A 24,187-nucleotide genomic window follows, 5' to 3' on the forward strand; every position below is an offset into this window, starting at 1 on the left:
ACTCAGTTTTCAACGCATTTAGTTTGAGGTGATTGTCGGCCAACCACAATTGGGTGTTTCTAAGTGTGCAGTTCAGAAGTTTGATATCTTCCGGGGATTGTACCTTTAGGTAAAGTTGAGTGTCATCGGCATACATATGGAAGTGTACATTGGATGCTTGGAGCAAGGTAGCGAGTGGTTCCATGATGAGGTTGAACAGCGTGGGTGAGAGGGAAGATCCTTGTGGGACACCTAAATCTACTGGCACAGGTGAGGACAGCACGTTGTTGATCTTGAAGTTCTGAGATCGGTTGTGTAGGAAGGAAGTGAACCATTTGAGCACAGTCCCGGATAAGCCCATTCTGGTATTTAGGAGCTCTAGTAGATTCTCATGTTTGACCGTGTCGAATGCTGAGGAGAGGTCCAGGAGGATGAGGAGGCAGGAGTCGTTGCGATCAAGGATTTGGAGGGCGTCATCAATTGTGTCATGGCCGTTTCCGTGCTGTGTTTCGCTCGGAAGCCTGATTGATGAGGGTCGAGGAGTTCGAACTGGTCAATGTGTTTTGTTAGTTGGAGTTGAACACATTTTTCCAGCAGCTTGGCCAGAGTGGGGATATTGGTGATAGGGCGGTAATTGTTTGTCAGCCGGGTCAGCTGTAGGTTTCTTGAGTATGGGCGTGACTTGCCCCACTTTGAGGGAGTCTGGGATGAGACCTTGCTGAAGGGAGCTGTTAATGATTTTAGTCCAGAGTGGGAGGAGAACGGGGGTGAAGTCTCGAACAGCATTAGCAGGTAGTGGGTCTGTGAGGTGATTAGAGGGCTTCAAGGTGCCGAGCAGTTTGTGTATTGCTTCTTCAGAGTAGGTGTCGAAAGACGACCAGGAAGCGTTATTTTTAGGTTGGGTGTCGGGCCTTTTGATGAGGCTCGGGTATCGACTTACATCATTAAGGAGGTCACTCCTTATGTTGTCGGTCTTTAGCTTAAAGAAAGCAGAAAAGTCTTCACAGTGTGGGATGTCGTTTGTTGTGTCGTTTGATAGTAACGGTTGCGTCTTGGTTTGAGTTTTGACTAGTTCGAACAGCTTTCTTGGTCTGTTTTTTGCTTGGTCCGGCTGAAGAAGTCAGATTTTGCGCGCCTGATTTTCCTAAAGTAGGCATTTCTCTTGCTCTTAAGTATTTTGCGATGCCGTGATGAGGGGTCAGATCTCCATGTGCGCTCTGCCATTCGCATAGCACGTCTGTCTTCATTGAGTCTGCCATCATACCAAGGGTTCGAGATCTTGGTGGAGACACTCTTTAGTTGCAGTGGGGCGGCTTCATTGATTATTGAATTCATAGAGTCGAGGTAGTGGTCAGTCAGTGATTGAACATCAGAGATGCCAGGAGGGGGAAGGAGGCGATTGGTGAGGTGGGGAGGCAGGGAGTCGGGGTTAAGGTTCTTCATGTCCCTTTTCCAGATCTTAGATTTGGTGAGTTCAGCCGTGATAGGTTTAACCTTTTCATTGATGAAGAAGGTGATAATGTGGTGGTCTGACCAGTCACAAGGTTGGATTGCCCCTAATTGGGTGGAGTCTTCGTTGGCGATGATGAGATCAAGTATGGAGCCTTTGTCGTGTGTTGGGCTGTTGCATATTTGGGTGAGGTTAAACGCGTCAAGGAAAGTTTTGAGACTATTCACCACTGCGTCTTTCTGATCATTCCAGTGGAGATTGAAGTCACCCAGGTAGATTTGCGTGATCTGCCGACCAGCGTTGGATGAGATCGTGTCCATGAGTTGTTGGGTGAAGATGAGGTGGTCCCCAGGCGGGTGATAGATGAGATGTAGAGCACATACTGGTTTGCCCTCGCTGGAGATATCAAGACAGAAGAGTTCACAGGACGTGAGGGAGGGGGAAGTGATTTTAGCAACGGAGAGGTTGCTCCTAAAAATGCATGCGATTCCCCCCCCGCCCGTCTTGCAGGTCCTATCGAGTCTAATGATGTGGTAATTGGGGGGAACTAGAATGTCCATGATAGGGGTAGAGGCTTCAGTTAACCACGTTTCAGTCAAAATGGTTAGGTCAAGATCCATTGATGTGACGAGATCTGCAATGTTGGAGGAGTGCCTCTGGGCCGATCTGCAGTTGAGTAGGATGCATTTGAGTCTAGGGGTGAGAAGGGTGGTCGAGTGTTCTATAGCGAGGGGTATTTTTCTGAGATTGTTGGGGATGGAGCATCTGCTGTTTAGAGTTGGGTGCCTAATAGGATTTGTGAGAATTGTGGGTATGGGGAGTTGAGGACGATGTGTGTTTTGTGTGTTTTTCCGGGCCAGGGCCAAATGAGCGGAGGAGGTTGTCTAAGTCATGATCCGACAGGGGGTTATGAGCGCGACGGGGGCGGTATATGTTGTTGCGGTCGGGGATAGTGGGCCAACGCGGAGAGTGTGAGCCCACCCGTCTCACCCCTGGAGCGTGATGAGTGCGAGGGCCTGTGGGGAAGGTGTGGCCTTTGTTGGATACGGAGGTGTTGGTTGTAGGTCGGTGTTGTCTGGGGTGTGTGTGGAGAAGTTCTTTGATGTTGTGGAGCTCGTCTTTGACTTGTAGGAGGGTTGTTAAAATCAGGTCGAGCTGTGAGTTCGGGCTAGCGTTGGAGATGAGGGCCGTGGGCGGGTTGTTGAATAGGGAGCTGGAAGGTGAGCTGGGGACAGGGGGGTGGGGTGTGCAAGTGTCAGTGGAGTGTTCTGCGGTAATAGTGAGTGGGGTGGTATTCGATGGATGAGAGAGAATGTGGGTGAGGGGTGTGGGTGAGGAAGGGATAGGCTGGGATGTAAGGGCGGGGACGTCGTTGGGAGGCGACGCCGGTGAGTTGTGGGATGAGTGAAGACTGAAGACAATAGGGGTGGCAGGAACGTAGTGGGGGCTGAGTATGGGGGGGTAGAGAGGGGGGATGTTAAGGAGCGAGGGGTGGTGAGCTCTGTGTGTCTGGTTGGGAGGGTGGGGAAGTGAGGAGTGAGAATGGGGGGGAGATAGGGTGGGAGAGACAGGGTGGGAGACATCTGCCACGTAGGAGGGGAGATATGCTCTGGGCCGTTGTGGGTTCAGCGAGACTCGTAGGAGGTGTGGAGTGGGTGGAAGGGAGGGTGGGGGTATGTGTGATGTGGGAAGGGGGACGATCTTCGTCAGAGAGTGAGGGGTGTGGAGGGATTACGTTGGGTGTTTGACTAACTATAGCACTGGGGGGGATGGGTGGGGTGTGTCATTCCGCTGGTGAGATGGGCAGGGTGGGTTATATTGGGGAATGGAGTTGGGGGGTGTGGTGCATCTTGGTGTGTGCGAAGTGGGGGACCGCATTTTGGTGATGTGATCTAGGAAGGTAGGGAACAGGTGGTCGAGTCGGTCGAGATTCCTATCTGTGGCTTGGAATAGAATGATCCCGTTGTTGTAGATGGTGATGGTGGCTCTGCCAGGGAAAACTTGGGATGGCGTGAAAGAGAGCGTCAGGCTGTGAGCGGATTTACTGGTGGTGGAGCTAGTGAGAATGGAGAGGAGCGTTTTCCTCCACTGTGCTCTACGCAGAGTGTGGAAGATGATATCAGTGCTCGTGGCTCCATTGATCTGTGAGAAGTAGGTGTCCACACACGGTGTTTCAGGGTGAGTCTTCAGGAAGTTGTGTTTGTAGCGTTTGGCGTTTTTTTTGGAGAGCCCTGGTGGGTAGTTAATTTTGTATGTGTGCTCGCCTGTGCGTTCCATGGTGGGGGAGGCGTAGGCAGAAGAGGGGGGGGTGTGCGTGGGTGAGTTTGTGCGGTTGAGGGGCTGTAAGCCTAAGTGGTCTTAGGTGTGGGCAGTGGGTGTGGATGACTAGTCTAAGATGGCTGCCCCAGTGGAGGACTAGTCAAAGATGGCCACCGGGATAACATAAAGGGGGGCCAGGAGTATTAGTCCTTTCCCTGTTGTTGATGTGCCTTAGAGAAACAGATTCACTTTCTGCACTTGTAATACTGATGAAATGCAGGCAAAAATATAGGTGCTAACAACAAGGTTAATGCGTCAAGTGACACTAATGTACAGCCAGAAAAGTGTGAGGTGGCGATCGTTGCAGAGTGAGTTGGGTGCACGTTAAGAATACCCAAGTTAGAAGATGCAGTATAATACTACAATAAAGAAATATATGAGGTAGCGATCGTTGCAAAGTGAATTGGGTGCACGTTAAAAAATATCCAAGTTACAAGAGGCAGTATAGTACTACAATAAAGACACTCTTATCACCTGAGATGTAAATACATAGCTATATAAAGTGCGCTGCAGATGAGAAGAGATTAGTCTAAAAGATACCAGTTCTTAGGGTAGGGTCACTTTAAGGTGAAAAAGGCTGGTCCCTAGTGGTGGTACAGGAGGGGTTTTATTGCTCCCGTTTTATGCCTCCAGCCAATTTTGAGCAGGGGAGGTTTAACATATGTGATCTCGTGGGGTGATGAAAAATACCTCTTTGAAGTTTCTGTTCAGCAAACTGGTCAAGATGTCTGCCACAAAAGAGTAGAGAAGTCAAGGATTTTGAGTCCTTTGTCTTTGTTGGAGAGATCAGTTTCCTTTTCTATTGAGGGCAGGTCGAGTTAGTCCTGCTTCTATGTTGGTGCTTCCTAGTTGCTGCTTGGTAGGGGGTAGAGAGACTTCTCTCCGTTTAGGCGACCCTTGATCTAGATGGAATGCAGCTTTACAGACATCTGGGGTGGTGGTGAATTTATTGCTCCTGTTATGGCCCCCGCCATTTTAGGCAGTGGAGACAATGGCGATAATGTCTGGCCGGTGAAAATAGAAGTCTTTGGACGACAGTAGCTCTTTAGACAAACCAGGCAGCGTGAAAGAAAGCCGACAACAGTGATAGTAAAGGTTGATTTTTGTGCACAGACCTTGTGAGGATTCAGGCGGCCGTTCGTAGCACTCCTGGAAAGGCTGCAGCTTTGCTCTTGTTAGATCCCAGTGGCAGCAGGGGGGGGGGCGTGGGGGCGACTATCACTGAGGTTCTCTCCAGAGTCTCCCTGGCTGTAGGGTCGCCCTCACACGCCTATGTTCGTTCAGACCGCAATGCCACACCTTTGCTTCCCCGCTCGCAGCTTCACAGTACCTCGAGGGGTGGGGTGGGAGGGGGGGTGAAGCCGAGCTCCCCTTGGCTGCAGGATTAAGTTCTGTTATTTAGGCTGTTAATTTGTGTACCCACATTTTCAAAATAAGTGTCCTATAGAAGTAATAAATTCAGTTTTAAAGAGAGCTTTCATATTACTTATTGCTCTGTTTTGTTCTATAGAATAGACCAGGGATCTCCAACCTTTCCTGTAATAGGAGCAACTTGTGTCCTATGAATACCACCCTGAGCTACTGTTATTACCATTGTCCTAGTCAGCATATCAGACAAGATTACCTCACTGTCGCAGTAAAATAAAAAAGCTTCAATTTAGAATGCCTCTACATGGGTAATGCATAATAGCCATAGCTGTAATACCCCTGGCACCAAAGTAGTAATACGGTCATAAGTCTCCCTGAAGCGGGATGATTTCACTCTTGTATCATCTTCAAATATAATTTACAAAGTCTGCCATTTCTCTCAAAACATCACTTTGAGTTCTGAAAATAGACATTTTCATCTCAATACACTCTTCAATTTTGGTATAAATGTATGAATACAACCTAGAAAAATATTCTATTTTAGAAGGCTGGGATCCACATAGGAGAGCTATTTAAAAGCTACTTGCAGGAAAAGCCTGGCATAGACACTTGTGTCTGTGCTGGAACTATGATTGGCACTTTCTTATGGATTCTGTAAAACTGTTTTAACATGTTATTGAATATGGAAAGAAAGTGAAAGTTGTCACTTGAGTTGACAAATGGTTTGCATTCATTCACTTTGTTGTATTCCATTATCATTTGTTCTGTGTTTTCTTAAAAAGTATACCTCCAGGATAATCTATTCTGCCATGTATAGGTGTGTAGATTAACTTTTTGATCTGAAATATTAAGTTCGAGGCATGTGGGCTGCTAAATTCATATCTTAGCATTAGATCGCCGCCTAGTGTTGGGTCCGGATGATCGCACATTGTTGTCCTGGAAGAGTCTTCGAAGTATCCTGAGATAGGTGGCTCCTCCCCTGGACTACAGTGCGCATGGGCATCGGCTCCATCCCCAGATTGTTTTTTTCCGCCATTGGGTTCGGATGCGGTCTCGACTTCTCTCTGTCGGAACCGAGAAAAACTAACTTTTTAAGGCCAAAAGGCCTTGTATTTGTAGCGTCGGTATTGTTCGCGCACGGTCTCGGGTTCTTCCAACTCTTGAAGTCGGATTCAGCTGAGTTTTCACTCTTCGGACATCGAGGCCTTCTCATCGCGACACGACTACAACCTTCCAGCATGGAGCGGAGTCCGTTTAAGTACTGTCCGCTCTGTGGGTCCAAGTACCCACATATAGACCTCCACCCGGTCTGTAACAAATGCCTTTCACCGGACCATGACGACGGCAAGTGCAAGGCTTGCGCTCAATTCCGGTCCAAAAAGACTCTCAAGCTCCGGCGCGCGGTGTGCCTGGAGGCCAGACAAGCGGCCCCGGATCCAGAAAACATCTTCGGCGACCAAGAAGAAGATGAACAGGGTCATCATCTCCAAATCTCCCCACCCGAAACGGAGGTCGAGGCGGATCCGGTGGACGACGACGGAGTCGCGGGTCAAGACCTTGAATACGTCGACGAGGTAGGGGACGTCGAAGAGATTTATGGGGCCGCGGCGGATAGCTCTGGGGACGAGCTATGCCCCGAAGGTTTCGAGGATCACGATCGGGTCACGGGATCGCCAAGTGGCCTTACCCAAGACCCCGTGCCGCAAGCCACGGCCCCGCCATCAGGCCCGGCCACGGACATACTTGATGGGCAGGCCGGATCGAAACCGAAACCTACGGTGTCGACTACACCTAAAATGGCCGACCCGAAAACGAAACCGAAACTTATGGACTCGAGCGTCCCTAAAATGGCGGCCGGCCCACAGAAAACTACTGCACCCGCTGCCGCATCGGCTCCGTCGACCTCCGGTCCGCAGAAGTCGAAGAAGTCAGTCGATTCCACTGGATCAAAATCGGCGCCGGAGGAGGGATCCTCTAAAAAGGGTGGTCGGCACGGATCAACCGCTGCGACAACGTCTAAGCACGCCAAGGCCAGCAGCTCGGCTCCGGTTACGCCTGGGACTCCGTTAGTCGGTCGCGTAGTGGATACGGAACCGACTCAAGCGCACGGATCGACGGCTGGCACATCTGCACATCGATCAAAGGACTCTGGGTCGGCGTCAACTGCATCGGCGTCCAAACCTCAGAAGGGCCACCATCACGTCGGATCCGAGGGGAAGGTCAAGACATCCTCGTCAGCGCCAAAAGCCACTGTGGATGAAGCGTCTCCCATCGCCGCTTCGCTACAGAGAATCAGGGAAAAGGCCGCTGCTACGTCGGCTCCGTTACCGTCGCCTCAGACGCCGAAGGATGCTCCGGCCAAGCCTAAGGGCAAGCTTCTCTTCCTTCTGCCGCCGAAAGAGGCTCCGAAGGCCTTTTCTACAAAATCGACGCCAAAGAAGGCGGATTCTTCTACGGCAGGGGTACCTTCAGGTCGAGAACTCGAATCAGAGGACGATTCTGAGCACTTCATCGACGCCAACACAGGCAAATTAACACTATACAAAAGGAGGATCACTTCAGAGCCTCTGGACTCCTATGTTATCCCACTAAAGAAGAAAAGGGTTCCTCTGGACGCTTCTAACCTCATAGAGCCTATCCAGCCTCCTCCAAGAAGAAGCCCTACTCCCTCACCAGAACATTCTGATGGTGAGGGTTATGATGAGGAGGACCAATACACCTTCCCCGTAAATGAACCAGATGCACATCCAGATGCATATGATGACATTGGTGACCAAGGCACCCAAGGTGTGGGGCAAGACCCACAGCCTTTCAGTGCACGTGCATCCCCAACAGAGGATTCTGCAGGTTTTCATGCACTCATTGAGAGGGCAGCTGCTAATCATGATGTGGACATGCATGCTGACCCAGTGGAAGAGGACTTTCTCTTTGACACTTTTTCAGTCTCTGAAAGAACTGTGAAAACGCTGCCTATGCTCAAGGGAGTCCTCAAGCATGCAGCTGACATCTTTAAAGAACCTACCAGAGCGAGAGTGGTCAATCCACGTATCGAAAAGAAGTACAGGCCAGCACCTGCAGACCCTGCATACATTCGGGGACAGTTGCCTCTGGACTCTCTTGTGGTCGCAAATGCCAGAAAACGGGCCAACTCCCAGACAACGGGTGAAGCTCCTCCCCCTGACAAGGAGTCCAAAGTGCTGGAGGCAGGGGGCAAAAGAGTGGCGGCACAGGCTGCCAACTTTTGGCGTATTGCGAATACACAAGCACTCTTAGCACGTTACGATAGGGCGCATTACGACACCCTAGAGCAAATTGTACAACACCTGCCTCCACAGTTTCAAGAGGGCACCAAACTGCTTATAGAGGAAGGTAAACTGATCTCCAACGCAGCCATCAAGTGTGCACTTGACGCCGCAGACACAGCAGCTAGGGCTATCAACACTAGCGTCATGCTGAGACGACAAGCTTGGCTCCGCATATCTGGGTTTAAACCTGATATTCAGACAACAATACTTAATCAGCCAGTCAATCCTGATCGACTGTTTGGTCCAGATGTTGACACCACCCTCGAAAAGATAAAGAAGGACACAGAAACTGCTAAGTCCATGGGGGCCCTGCAATCACAACAGTTTCGTGGCAATAATTTTCGTCGCTCAGGTGCACGTGGAGTCACCAGAGGACAAATGGGTCAACAATCTCAATTCTCAAGGGGTGGAGCACAATCCTCGTTCACGAAACAGAACAAGGGAGGTTACAGAAATAACAGCAACAGAGGGCGCGGCAGAGGAAACAACAACTCCCGCTCCTCTACCCCGAGCAAACAGTGACTCTCTGTCACTGCCCCCCGACCACTTAACACCTGTCGGGGGGAGACTGCAGCAGTTCCTGCCCGTCTGGAGAAACATCACCACAGACAGGTGGGTGCGACAACTAGTCCAGTATGGTTATTGCCTAGAGTTGAAATCCACTCCACCCAACATCCCGCCAAGGCAAAGGCCTATGTCCGCAGAGCACTTGCACTTATTGCAGCAGGAAGTAGTGGCGATGCTGCAAAAAGGCGCAATCGAGCTCGTGCCAGTGGGAGAGGAAGGCACGGGGGTATACTCCCTGTACTTCCTTATTCCAAAGAAGGACGGATCTCTCAGACCCATTCTAGATCTACGTCCCCTCAACCTGTACATACTGTCAGAACATTTCCATATGCTTACACTGCAACAGATTCTCCCCTTGTTAAACCAAGGGGACTTCTTAGCAACCTTAGATCTCAAGGATGCTTATTTCCACATTCCACTACACCCGTCCCACAGGAAATACCTCAGGTTCACTATCCAAGGCAAGCATTACCAATTCAAGGTCCTGCCCTTCGGAGTCACCACAGCCCCAAGGGTGTTTACCAAGTGTCTGGCGACAGTGGCAGCGCACCTCAGGAGGCAGAACATCCATGTCTACCCCTACCTGGACGACTGGCTCGTTCAAGCCAAGTCGGAACAACAGTGCGCCGCAGACATGTCGACTACCATTCACCTCCTACACAATCTAGGTTTCTCGTTGAACTACCCAAAGTCGCATCTTCAGCCGGCACATGTCCGGCAGTTTCTAGGTGCGACGATCAATACCCTGACGGCCATGGCTCAACCAAACCAAGTCAGGATAGACAGCATGCAGTCTCTAATCCAGAAGTTCAGACCACGACACTCTCTTCCAGCGAGAGTGTTCATGCAGTTGATAGGCATGATGGCCTCCTGCATCTTCATAGTCCCTCACGCACGGTTACATATGCGCCCCCTCCAGGAGTGCTTAGCAAATCAGTGGACACAGGCTCAGGGGAATTTAACAGACCTAGTGTTGGTTACCAGTCGGGCATACGACTCTCTGCATTGGTGGACTCCACACAACCTTTGCAAGGGCCGACTGTTCCAGGAGCCAGTGCCACAGATTATCCTGACGACGGACGCATCTCTCCAGGGATGGGGAGCTCATCTGCTCACTTACACAGTGCAGGGACTATGGACGACGCAGCAACAGAAGATGCACATCAACTATCTGGAACTGATGGCAATCTTCATGGCGATCAAGTCCTTCATTGTACATCTGACCAACAAGGTAGTGTTAGTCCGGACGGACAACATGACCGCGATGTACTACATTCAAAAGCTGGGGGGCACCCACTCGCCACAGCGGTCTCATCTGGCTCAGAGCATGTGGAAGTGGGCCATTCAAAGGAACATTTTTCTCATGGCAGAACACCTCCCGGGAAAGGACAATCAGATGGCGGATCTGCTCAGCAGATACAGCCATCAAATGCACGAGTGGGAGTTACACCCATCTGTACTCCACCCGTACTTCCAGCAGTGGGGTCATCCGGAGATAGACCTGTTTGCCACAAAAGAAAACGCAAAATGCCAACACTTTGCCGCCAGGTTCCCTCACCCACAGTCGCAGGGGAATGCGATATGGATGAACTGGTCAGGCAAATTTGCGTACGCTTTTCCACCAGCCCCTCTGATACCGCTGGTGGCAAGAAAGCTAAGGCAGCACGCGATGACTCTCATCCTGGTTGCTCCAACGTGGGCGCGCCAAGCATGGTACACCACGTTCCTCGAACTCTCAGTGGTGCCGCATCAAAGACTGCGCCTCACGCCCAGACTTTTGACGCAGAACCATGGAGAAATTCAGCATCCAGATCCGCAACAGCTCAACCTGGCGATCTGGCTCCTGAAGTCCTAGAGTTTGGATACCTTAACCTGCCTCCAGAATGCATGAACATCATTAAAGAGGCGAGGAAACCTACCACCAGAGCATGCTATGCTGCGAAATGGAAGCGTTTTGTCATTTACTGTACAGCCAATGACATCAACCCGCTAGACGCGTCTATCCCTAACATCATTTGCTATCTGTTACATCTGTACAAGTGCAATCTAGCCTATACTTCCATTCGGATACATCTGTCCGCCATAGCAGCTTATCTTCAGAACAGGCAACATCTCTCTGTCTTCAGAGTGCCTGCCATTAAGGCCTTCCTTGAAGGTCTGAAACGAGTCATTCCCCCAAGAACACCGCCAGCTCCGGTGTGGAACCTCAATGTGGTACTCACCAGACTGATGGGACCACCTTTCGAGCCTCTGCACTCGTGTGAACTCCAGTTCCTAACGTGGAAAGTAGCTTTCCTAATAGCTATTACGTCACTGCGGAGGGTTAGTGAGCTACAAGCGCTCACAATCCAAGAGCCATTCATTCAGATTCATCCAAATAGGGTAGTGCTACGCACTAACCCCAAATTCCTTCCGAAGGTGGTGTCACAGTTTCATCTCAACCAAACTATTGACTTGCCTGCATTCTTTCAAAACCCACAAACGGTGGCGGAAAGAATGCTCCATACCTTAGATGTACGGAGGGCGCTGATGTACTACATAGACAGGACACAACCCTTTAGAAAGACAAAACAACTTTTTGTTGCCTTCGCACCACAACACAAAGGCAACCCTATTTCCAAAGCAGGAATAGCCAGGTGGATTGTTAAGTGCATCCAAATCTGTTATCAAAAGGCCAAGCGCACTTTAACAATACCCCCAAGGGCGCACTCCACGAGCAAATTGGGGGCATCCATGGCTTTCCTAGGGAACATTCCTTTAGAGGACATTTGCAGAGCAGCCACGTGGGTTACACCACATACCTTTACAAAACACTACTGTGTTGATGTGCATTCCAAGCAGCAAGCTGCTGTAGGACAGGCTGTTCTCAAAACACTTTTTCAGGTTTCTGCAGCTGGCACGGGCAACCGCCGCTGATGGAGGGACTGCTATGTATTCTATGCTAAGATATGAATTTAGCAGCCCACATGCCTCGAACTGAATATGCTACTTACCAGTATGCATCTGTTCTTGGCATGTAGGGCTGCTAACATTCATATCGCCCACCCTCCTCCCCGGTGCCTGTCGCAGCTGCAGATATACTATTGTATTCAATCATTAGCATGGACATCCTTTACACTTTTCACTCCATCTTCTGCCACAATGGCGAAAAACAATCTGGGGATGGAGCCGATGCCCATGCGCACTGTAGTCCAGGGGAGGAGCCACCTATCTCAGGATACTTCGAAGACTCTTCCAGGACAACAATGTGCGATCATCCGGACCCAACACTAGGCGGCGATCTAATGCTAAGATATGAATGTTAGCAGCCCTACATGCCAAGAACAGATGCATACTGGTAAGTAGCATATTAATTTCTATTTTATTTGAAGATTTCAAAATGGGTGACTAGTCTCTTTCCACTTCAGAGCCATTACTTTAGAACATGCTAATGAAACCGATTCCTGGAACAGCAGTCCCTAATTTACCTTTGGTTTTGCAGTGATCCTATAGTGGATGCTTGTCTGTGTGGAAAGAATATATAGTGCACACACTCCAATAGGAGTTGCTGTAATGTTTTCGTTTCCTTGTGTGATATGGGTTGCTGTTACAATGGTAGCACTGACTTGTGGATGCACAAAGATCTACAATTATGTGGCAGTATGAATAAGCAGTATAATAGACCCACATATTTATATGAACAAAAATATGGTACTTCCAACACCTTACTTACAGGGGTGTTGTGTGGAGTTGGAATCCCTTTGCAATCAGATGCACAAAAAAAGTTTAAAGCACACACCAGAATCAATTTGAAAGTAGTTGCAAAAGTTAATAAAGTGTCGTCTTTGGCTTGTAATTGAGTATCTTACATTTATTGTTGCTCAAAGGTAGTCATGATGGCTCCAGTTGGTACGATATATATATATGAGAAAGTTGAGCAGCCGACTAATGTTTCATCCTGATTGGACATAATCATGGCGTGAAGGAGTTGAGTCGGTTTTAACTAATGGGTAAAACCACAACAGTCATGTCAACAGGTGACTCCTGCCAGTAAATGTTTGTATACATTCTCCCAAAAAAGAATTCACAACCAAGGTCCCTCACTTTCCTGGGAGATCAATTATTTATTTCAGGCATCAGTTCTTCAATGGAACGCTTATCAATCCCTAAATACTTATCTACAACCATATGTAAATATTCTCCCAGCATACATTCATTACACCAATGATCTCCTTCACAAATTAGTTGATGTCATTTAAGCAGATGAATGCACTTTTGTTACGTTCAACGTTTGTTTACTGAATACTTGTATCCCCAAAGGCAAGGGGCTTCTAGCTATACAATAGTTCTTATCTTCCCCAGATGCTAAACAGTTAGCACATACGAACATGCTGGTTAACATGACTACTTTAATATTGGATAATCGTGCCTTTATGCAAGATGGCAAATGGTTCACCACCAGAACTCTTGGAACTTATACTGTATTGGGGCAGATTTATTGATGCATTTTTGATCGGGACTGGTGATACTGATCCGTTATTGAGATTCATCCACTATCTTATCACAAATACTTACATCTTTTTCCTCAGTTCTGTTGCAAAACGCAGAATATTTGAATGTTGTTCTATATGTGGAAAGGAAAAATATTGAGTCTAAACTACTGCATTTAACTCAATCCTATATGCCATTAGTGCACATCGCAAATCTCCGATATGGGCTATGCCTTTTGGAGAAATGACACGTCTCAGACATAAGTGTCGTGAGGATCAGTTCTGTAAAGAACTTAAAGTACTTGAAAAGATGTCTAGCAAGAGGCTATCCCTGCGAAGTCAGTTCAAATTAAAAAAAATTAGGACAAAATGACACTACTACTTAAAAGAAGCAAACGTGTCTAGACTATTTTGGTTCTTCACACCATACAGCTGTCTGAGTTTCTTTTTATAGAATTCTGTATAGACCTTGGCATGTACTTAAGATGAACAGTGCTATCTCAAACATTAAACCCAGTTGTGACACATAGTATAGAAAAAACAGTACATAACCTACTTTGTCACAGTTTAATAGACTTCCACTTGACTCCCACTGGACAGACGTAGCTGCCTAGACCTCATGAGTGCAGACTTTACAGTGTATGGCAGTTCACACAGGACAATGCACTTTCCAATATCACACAAGTAGAAGTGCTATTTAGAACATTTATTAAATTGCATCAGAAAAAATGTGTAGTCTTATGCATTCTTTCTGAATGTCACCATATACACATAGGGAATACCATTAGGCCATTGAATCGAGTGTACAAGAACATATTAGTGCAGTAAGAAATAGAGACTAGAACTATCCCTTAGCAATCCACTAGAACACCCAACGTGCCTTGACCCGAGACATTGAGTTTGAGATTTCATATTGCAGTGTTGAAGCCCAATCCCTGAGGTGGCAAAAGAGTCCTAGCTTTATGCGGACTGGAAACAAGCTGGATCATTACGCTTGGACGTGTAGAGCGAGGTCTCAACCAAGACAAAGCTACATGTTTTTCTCACAGATCAGACTAAATGCTTTTATTGTACCGTGTCACTGTATGAATTGACTGTAAATGAGCTGTATGGCAATTAGGACACATTAGTCCTTTGGAGTCCAGGTATATACTACAGTAGCACTGTCCTCTAAGTTGGTAAGTATTTCTGAGTATATGAGCTACATGGAGTAAATTGCCATTCTTATTTTGTTTCCATAATTGTCCACATGTGATTTTGTCTTATACTTGTACTGCTCTCAAGATCATGGGATGAATTTCCTAATACTTTGTGTATTAGTTTCACAAAGCTGGCTTCAAACAAACTAGAATAATTGATAGCATATTTGTATGTATGTTTAATTGCTACTATTTCACCTGAATATAAACTGAAACGTCAGGCCTCGTTGATTTGAATGTAATGTATCAGAGGTGTTCTGCACTACACCAGTAACCTCCTAATCTTTAACTTTTAGCTTTCGGATTTTGTGAATACAAGGAACCTGAATCTACTCTACGTGCTTTACGTTTGCTTCATGACCTTCAAATTGGAGAGAAAAAACTTCTAGTAAAAGTGGATGCAAAGACAAAGGCACAACTGGACGAGTGGAAAGCAAAGAAAAGGGCCTCTAATGGAGTAAGCAACCCAAGTTTGGTGGTTTAAATTATTCAGCAGTTTAATTGACTATTTACTAGTCTGGCAATTTACATGATTTATGATGAATTATAACATGCAGATATTGTATAAGAGGGCTGTAGTTTTTAAATTAGGGTACTGTTTTAGGCAGGGCATTTTCAAACCGCATAGCACTTTTAGATTTCATGGCTTCAGTGTTTAAGTAGAATTGTTCTGAAGTATGGATTTTGTTTTAACTGAGGAGATGCTAACATCTAGATGGTCAGTAGCAATTCTGTATGGGGGCTGTACAACTGACGTAGACGGCTTGTTTAGCGTTTTCTAGGGAACGACTGCTCATAAAGGCACATTTGTTTCACATTTTCATGGAGCAAAGCGTTTGTTTCATATTTAGCACTTCATGGACACTCTGTGATCCAACCAGATGTTGAGAGGATTCGTTTTGTTACACCTTACAACTGTTCTCCAGTTTTATTGGTGTCAAATATTAATGTAAATTAAACAGGTCTCTATTTGGCATTCTAAATGAGGACTACATTACTGCACTGTATCATCTCAATAGCTAGCATTCCAATATTATTTTGTTCACCTGTTGCACATTTTTCTTTAGAATGTCAAACCAGAATCTACAACAGATGATGAGGACTTGGATGATGAAACAGTGAAGCTAGATCAACAAATTAAACAAACAATAGAAGTGTTAATACGGGATTATTCGAGTGAGTTGAATGCTCCCTCTCAGGATTCTGATTCCCAGCCAAGGAAGAAGAAGCTAAAAGAGAAAAAGGAAGACTCCGGTGGTGGTGTCACAGTTAGTCTGATTTTTATTATATTACCATTGCATGTCCTAAAACGAGTTCATTAAATGCTAGTGCCATGAAGCCTTTGCATTCAGTTAACTATAGCTAATCCAGCACTAATGTGTAGAAATGTTGTTCATGACACCTGCAATTTGTGGGTATTGGGTTCCTCCTTTCAGATGTTATATAAATCATCCACATATATACCTTGTGAAGCTGCAGTAAATTGCTGCTACATGGAATGTCGAAGAGGACGACTTTTAGCTCCTACATGCAGGTGTTTTGCACAATGATTCTTAGCTTGCCACAAGCACACTTAAAGCAAGTGTTTGCTTTTTGTAGAAGCCAGAGTTTGCCGAAATCATTTAACTGTGAAGGATTGCTTTTTGGAGCAGGGAACCTTTCTTCCCCAGGGGTATCTTCATGTTTCAAGTCTAGCTTTTCAGCTGTCTTTTACGTATAAATCAGTAACCGGTAATTAAAATTCCCTGCAAGGATGGTCCCTGAAGTTTCTAGATTAAAAAACAAAAAGCAAAATTGCATGCGGTCAGATTTGAATTGCAAGTCATTACCAACACATGCTTCAAATAACTATTAGATTTCATGTAATTAACCAGCCATCTATTTTTCCATTATGCTACTGTTTAACCTATGCTTGTTATTTTGAATTCACATTATCATATGCTTGACCTTTGAGAGACTAAATCCAAAATAAGTCAATTGTCTTTGTTGTCCGATGATATACTGTATAATCCTTTGCAGACTTAATTGAAAATTCCTCCAATGATTTGTGTGCGTGTATATATAAAATATATATATTTCTTTTTTTTTGTGGTGTTTATTCACTGTTCTCTACTATGCTATTAACCTAACTTTTATATTCTCACACTGTGACTATCAGCCACAAAGATGGATATTAAAAAAACAATAGCGTGCAGTACGATACGTACATCGGTATGGTGCTGTGCAAGTTACGATCTAATAAACAACTATAAAAGTTTTTTAGTAGCTGTTCATTAGAATGTTTCTTATTTTCATACTAACAGATGTCCTACACTTGCTTTCTTTTGTTAAAGCTGTCTCTGTGAATAGCAAGCCAGAGTTCCTTTCTGGGGCCCCTTAAAAAAAAAAGTATATATGTATGGATATATGTATGGATATATATATATATATATATATATATATATATCTCCTTTTGTATCTTGATTAACTTGTGCAGTAATACTCTTGCTTTCAAATGTGCTTGTGTAACCACCCATTTGCAGGAGCGTACCAGAATAAACTTTGCATCCTTTGTTTTGTTAAAGTTAACTAGTGTAATTCTGATTTGTGTACTATCGTCAAGACCATGTTCCTCTGACTCTGTGCTAGAGGCAGCACAAGTGTGATCAGAGGTCCCTGGGGACGTCTGATTAAGTTACTAGTTAGAGAGGAGTAAACAAACTTGTAAAAAATGCACTGGACAGAGCACACTTCTGTCCATGAGTCACCCTCTTCAGAGAGAAGGTCACGTATTCTCCAGTCAGCCCTTCTATATAGCATTCACCTTGAATGTTCACATACAGGTGATGGAATGTACCCCAAAGATGGTGGTAATATCATGGATCATAACCACTTGTCTCCGAACTACTAGGTTTTGTGTTGTGCAAGATCTTTTCTAAATTCACTTGATGGCCATTATTCTTCCATCAAGTGGGGGCCCTGGAATTTGTATTTCTTTAAAAAAAACTTTTGGACGTCAGCTGCAACTTTTAGGACCTAGCGTTATCAAGTCAATCAGGAAAGAGGAGACAGATTTTTGATCGAAGGTCTTCCACTGGTTCAGGCAGTGTCCATTTTGCTTTTAGAGCACATAGTTACATTTTTGCCCTAGCTTTAAGTGTCGTTAATGACAATTGGATTTATGCTTCTATAGAGACGAAAAGTTGTTTAACTAAAAAATCTTGTCTGTATGGAGAAAAATGGGCGAAAATGGATACATGAGAAAAATTGTGCCCTATATGCAGTGTGGGATTTTCTGAAGATGAAGGTAATAGGAAGGCAAATCACTTAATCTCCCTGTCAACAAAAATGAATGTGTCCTTATGTAATGTAACTGGTGCTCATGTAAAGCACTCCTATAGCTTCAGGCTTGGGTAGCCGTATTCAGAGTCTGACCGTAAGAAGGTGTCCTCAGAAGCCGTTGAGTTGCAATCCCATGAGCTGCAATCCTATGTGTCAAATGCGGCAAATCTCTAATTGAAAAAATCACTGCGGCAGTAGAATCTCAGAATTCCAGTGGCCCTGCTTATTTGAGATCAAAAACAAGTTTCTGGCGCAGGTTGTTCGAGGCATGTGGGCTGCTGAATTCATATCTGTGCATAGATCGCCGCCTAGTGTTGGGTCTGGATGATTGCACTTTGTTGTCCTGGAAGAGTCTTCGAAGTATCACGCGATAGGGGACTCCTCCCATGGACTACAGTGCGCATGGGCATCTTCTCCATCCTCAGATTGTTTTTTTCCGCCATTGGGTTCGGATGTTACTCCTATACTCCAACTTCGGAATCGAAACAAAACTTTTCTAAAGGCCAAAAGGCCTTCGACTTTGACGGTATTGTTCTCGTTCGGTACCTCTCTACTCGATCAAGCTTTCCATCTCGACTCGGTCGTTGACGCGGGCCTTTGGGCCTTTTCGACGCCACGTGAGCCTGCCGTCGATGGAAAGAAGCCCGTTCAAAAGGTGCCCACAATGCCACTCCAAGTTCCCTGATACTGACAAACTCTCAGTATGCAACAAGTGCCTTTCCCCAGACCATAGGGAAGAAACCTGCCCGGCCTGCGCCCAATTTCGGTCGAAGAACCATATGGATCCGACGGGCCGCTAGGCAAGAAATGCAGCGACAGGCACCGGAACCGGACAACATCTTCGATGATGACCAAGAACTACCGGAAGCTCCAGATTTGGACCTAGAGATCGTCACCGTCGAGGACTACTCAGACTCCGATGAAGAGATCCCACCGGGGAAAATCGTGAGTACACTGCCACCCACACCAATTAGCCCGTTACCGAAGGATCCGGTCAAGGCATCACCAAAAGGCCTTAGCCAAGATCAGAAAAAAGTCTCGCCAACCCCGCCATCCGGCTCGGCTACGAAATCGAAACCTTCAGAGATCCCAGGGCCAAGTACCATCATCCCGAAGAAGGTTCCAGAGCCAAAAAAGGTCGTCGACCATAAAAAGGCCACTCAGCCAAAAAGCGTCGACCCCAAAAGGGTAGTCGAACCAAACAAGCACACACAGCCGAAGGGCGCCGAACCAAAAAAGGTCGCCGACCCGAACAAGCCTGCTGTACTGAATACAGACGACCCGGCAAAGGTCGCCGACAAGAAGGGCGCTGTACCGAAGCCCGTGGTACAAAAGGGGGTGGTGATGGACGGAGCATCTGAATCAATCAAACACTCACACCCAGTCAAAAGATCTGGGTTTAATCCATCACCGTTCTTTAGCCCACTCTGCCACCCCAGTTCAGACATGGCTATATGCAAATCAGTCTGACCCTGTGCCTCATGGGAACAGTCCAGCCCGAACTGTCAAGCCATGTCTTCCCTGGACCGGAAACAAGCTTCCGAGGACCGGTTTCTGGCATTCCAGCCGTCTTCAGCCTGGCTTGCTTGAATCCAGTGGCAAAGTGAGCAAGGGACTCACGTCTGAGCATACCCTGCCACACTTATGGCGGCCAAAAGCAGTACAAAAGGGGGTGGTGAAGGACAGAGCATCTGAATCAATCAAACACTCACACCCAGTCAAAAGATCTGGGTTTAATCCATCACCGTTCTTTAGCCCACTCTGCCACCCCAGTTCAGACATGGCTATATGCAAATCAGTCTGACCCTGTGCCTCATGGGAACAGTCCAGCCCGAACTGTCAAGCCATGTCTTCCCTGGACCGGAAACAAGCTTCCGAGGACCGGTTTCTGGCATTCCAGCCGTCTTCAGCCTGGCTTGCTTGAATCCAGTGGCAAAGTGAGCAAGGGACTCGCGTCTGAGCATACCCTGCCACACTTATGGCGGCCAAAAGTGGTACAAAAGGGGGTGGTGATGGATGTCGCCGACAAGAAGGGTGCTGTACCGAAGCCCGTAGCACGGCCAGAGAAGGCCATCGACCCAAAAATAAGTGCTCCGAAGACACCAGTCGATCCAAGAAAGACCATCGACTCGGAAAAGGACAGTCACCCAAAAAAGCCTGTCGAGCACAAGAAACGTGTCGAGCCGAAAGATCCGGTCGACCCCCAAATCACTCGACTCGAAAAAAGGGCCCGAGACCAAGAAAAGCAATAAGACACCAAAAGTCGTCGAAAAAGCAGGTGTTACCGACCCAAAAGAGTCTAACACTCACCCTAGGACTGTAGAGTAAGAACTCTTCCATCCAGATCCATCAGACGACCAAGCAAAAATATATATTAATCCAGAGACTGGTAAAGTTACCATCCTGCACAGGAAGAAGAGGCCATTGGACACTGGCTCTCATTCCCCTATTCCATTATAAAAAAAGAACTTTGGGACTTCTCCCTCTAGACCCTTCATCCCTTTCCATCCTATCATGCCTATTACACCTTTTGCTCCTTACACTCCTTACTCTCCTTCTCACCACGGGGACAATGTGGGGAACATAGGAGAAGATCCACAGCCTTACTATGATTTCCCACAAGATCCTCTACCACAAGAGGAACCATGGGAGGAGCCAACAGACCCTTACAACACCCATCCCATCCCTGATGTACCCTCTTATCCAACTAAGCCGTCACCTAGTGATGACACAGTTGTCTTCAACCAACTCGTAGACAGGGCAGCACAGTACCACAACGTAGACATGCATAATGACCCTGTCGAGGAAGACTTCTTATTTGACACGTTCCCTACTTCAGAAAAGAATGTCTGAACACTTCCTATGTTAAAGGGAGTGCTAAAACATGCACCTGACATATTTAAGGATACAGCCAGGTCCCCTACAGACCCTACCTACATCAGAGGGCAGTTACCATTAGACTCACTGGTAGTGGCTAAGGCACGTAAAAGGGCCAACTCCCAAACAACGGAGGAAGCACCTCCCCCCGATAAAGAATCAAAGATACTAGAGGCATCAGGTAAAAGGGTAGCAGCACAAGCCTCCAACTCATGGAGGATTGCTAATACACAAGCCCTACTGGCTCGTTGCGACAGGGCGCATTATGACCAGCTCGAAAGCCTAATGCAACACCTACCTGAGCCTTTTAAAGCACAAGCTGATGACCTCATACAGGAGAGAAAATTCATTACAAACACCTCCATCAAATGTGCGCTTGACGCAGCAGACACCGCAGCCAGGTCAATTAACACTAGCTTCTTACTACGCAGACATGCATGACTGCGCATTTCCGGTTTTAAGAATGAGGTGCAGTCCACCATTCTTAACCAGCCAGTCAATCGGGACTTTCTGTTTGGGCCTGCTGTCGACACCATTTTGGATAAAATGAAAAAAGACACAGAAACCGCCAAATCAATGGGGGCATTACAATTTCAGCAACATAGAGGCTCCTTTCAACGCTCCTCATACAGCGCAACTACACGAGGAAATACCTCGCAGACATCTTCAATCAAAAGCAACATACAAGGTTCCTTCAACAAAAACTCAAACAGAGGAGGTTATAGGGGCAACAATAATAAGGGAAGAGGATGTGGAGGCAATAACACCAGAGCCTCCACTGCCACAAAACTGTGACTTCATCACGCTACCTCCAGACCACCTAAGACCGGTCGGAGGCAGACTCCAACAGTTCCTACTTGTCTGGCACGCAATTACCACGGACAGGTGGGTGAGAGAAATTATCCAGTATGGTTATTGCCTAGAATTCACTTCTACACCTCCAAACATGCCACCCAGACACCGTCCTATGTCCACAGAACCCATCACCCTGCTCCAACAAGAGGTGAAATGCATGCTGGAAAAGGGGGCCATAGAGCCAGTCCCTTTCCACCAGCAAGGGACAGGAGTATACTCCCTATACTTCCTTATTCCCAAAAAGGACGGTTCCCTCAGGCCAATATTGGACCTCAGACCCCTAAATCAATACATACTGTCGGAGCACTTCCATATGATCACACTACAGCAAGTGCTCCCGTTGCTACAACAAGGAGACTTCCTAGCAACACTGGACCTCAAGGATGCGTATTTTCACATACCTATCCATCCAGCCCACAGAAAATATCTCAGGTTCACAATAAAAGGACAACACTACCAATTCAAGGTTTTGCCCTTCGGGGTTACCACGGCTCCAAGAGTGTTTACAAAATGCTTAGCGACAGTGGCAGCACATCTCAGAAGGCAACACATCCATGTGTACCCTTATCTAGACGATTGGCTAATAAAAGCAAAATCATACCAACAGTGTGCGACACACACGTCTCAAACACTTCAGTTGCTACACAGCCTACGTTTTTCGATAAACTACCCAAAATCGCATCTGCAACCATCCCACGCACAACAATATCTGGGAGCCACTATGGACACCTCCGTGGCAAAGGCATACCCGAACTCAACGAGGATAGCCAGCATGCAGATACTCATTCGCAAATTTCTGCCACAACACTCTCTGCCAGCTCGTCTTTATGCAGCTCATAGGCATGATGGCCTCCTGCATAGTCATTTTCCCTCATGCCAGACTTCAAATGCGTCCATTACAAGACTCCCTAGCACGGCAATGGAACCAGGCTCGAGGACAACTAAAAGACCTAGTGTTGGTAGACAGTCGCGCTCACAACTCTCTGCAGTGGTGGAACCCACGAAACCTTTCCAATGGGCGACTGTTCCAAGAGCCGGTTCCACAACTAGTACTAATAGCGGACGCATCACTGACAGCCTGGGGAGCCCATCTCCTTCAATACACAGTGCAAGGGCTCTGGACAACCAAACAAAAGAAACTGCATTTCAACCAACTAGAGTTGCTAGCGATATTCCTAGCCCTGAAAGCATTCCAGAAATACTTGTACAGCAAGACTGTTCCGGACGGACAACATGACCGTAATGTTGTATATCCAGAAACAGGGAGGAACGCACTCTCCACAGCTGTCCCACCTGGCACACAGCATATGGAAGTGGGCGATTCCCAAAAACATTTTTCTCCTAGCAGAACACCTTCCAGGGAAGGACAATCAGATAGCGGACCTGCTCAGCAGGCACAGCCAACAACTACACGAATGGGAGATTCACCCCCAAGTTCTCCAGCCATTCTTCGAACAGTCAGACCCCCCAGGACTTTGCAGCATAGATTTGCAAATTTAGCGGCACAAAAAAGGAAATTTAGCGGCACAAAAATGGAAATTTAGCGGCATTATTGCGGCACTTTATTTTACTCATAATCATTCCTTTTCAGCGTTAAATCAATTTAAACTGATTTACCGGAGTACTCCACTGTGAAATAGGCATATTTAAAGTTTTCTATCTGCGTCTCGTGAAAGGGGCCCTATTTCTCCCTCGGGTGTTCTAGCACCCATGTATGCACACCTGCCGGGGCACCTCTACCTCCTGTGCCCAAAAAAAATGTGCTACACCTGTGAGCCAAGAGGAGTGTTTGCCTCAGAGCCAGAGTGAGTGATAGCCACAACTCAGGTGAGCTCAGTCTCCTCTTCACAGGGCTGAGATCGGTGCTACGAGCAACTCTTGAAAATGTTTAGATACCAGGCCCCACAGCACAGGTGAGTGCCACTAAACAGCTCAACCTCATTCTGGGATGCAGTAGAGGAATGGGTGTCCTCTACCATTGTTAAATGTAGCCAGACAATTCGTTTTACAGCACAATTTTCCAAACATTGTTGCTAAAGGCCATAGTTTTACAAGTATGTATCTATAATAAAAACGTCCACTAGTCCAGGTCGGTTTTAAAGGCTGGGTTTCTCAGTCTACCATGCACGGAATCAACCAGCTGCATACTAGGGTTTTTCTGGCATCTTATATTTGTGATGGGGGGCACTGAAGTGTGTGGGTTCCTACAGTACTCTTCATGGATGGAATCTATTTATTGCTTAGTCATGGGGGGGGTTCACCCCGGTTCCACACTACGGTATAAGGGATGCAGTCTCCACTGCATGTTCTATTATATCCAAACGGTGCCTGGATAAGCCTGGGAACGTGGCAGCCGAAATGTTTCTTTCTTTTTCAAATCGATCCATTTTTGTCTGTATGTGTGTGCATATTTAAAAGTTACTGTATGTTTGTTGGCTTGCATGAAATTTCAAGGGCATTTTTGGTGAATTTATCTGT

The 24,187-nt window shown here is 46.8% G+C and overlaps 1 protein-coding gene across 8 annotated transcripts in view; it reads left to right on the forward strand.

Annotated features, from left to right (window-relative positions):
- RBM25 (RNA binding motif protein 25) overlaps window positions 1-24,187 on the forward strand; it is a 333,704-nt gene that overhangs the window by 170,621 nt on the left and 138,896 nt on the right. For all 8 annotated transcript variants that reach the window (XM_078659495.1, XM_078659496.1, XM_078659492.1 and 5 more), the window contains 2 exons: window positions 14,953-15,113; window positions 15,724-15,924. In XM_078659495.1, coding sequence (XP_078515621.1) covers window positions 14,953-15,113; window positions 15,724-15,924 — 362 coding nt within the window. The remainder of the gene's footprint in view (window positions 1-14,952; window positions 15,114-15,723; window positions 15,925-24,187) is intronic.

The sequence above is a fragment of the Lissotriton helveticus genome, chromosome 9 (genome assembly GCF_964261635.1).
Source record: "Lissotriton helveticus chromosome 9, aLisHel1.1, whole genome shotgun sequence".
Classification (NCBI taxonomy): Eukaryota; Metazoa; Chordata; class Amphibia; order Caudata; family Salamandridae; genus Lissotriton; species Lissotriton helveticus.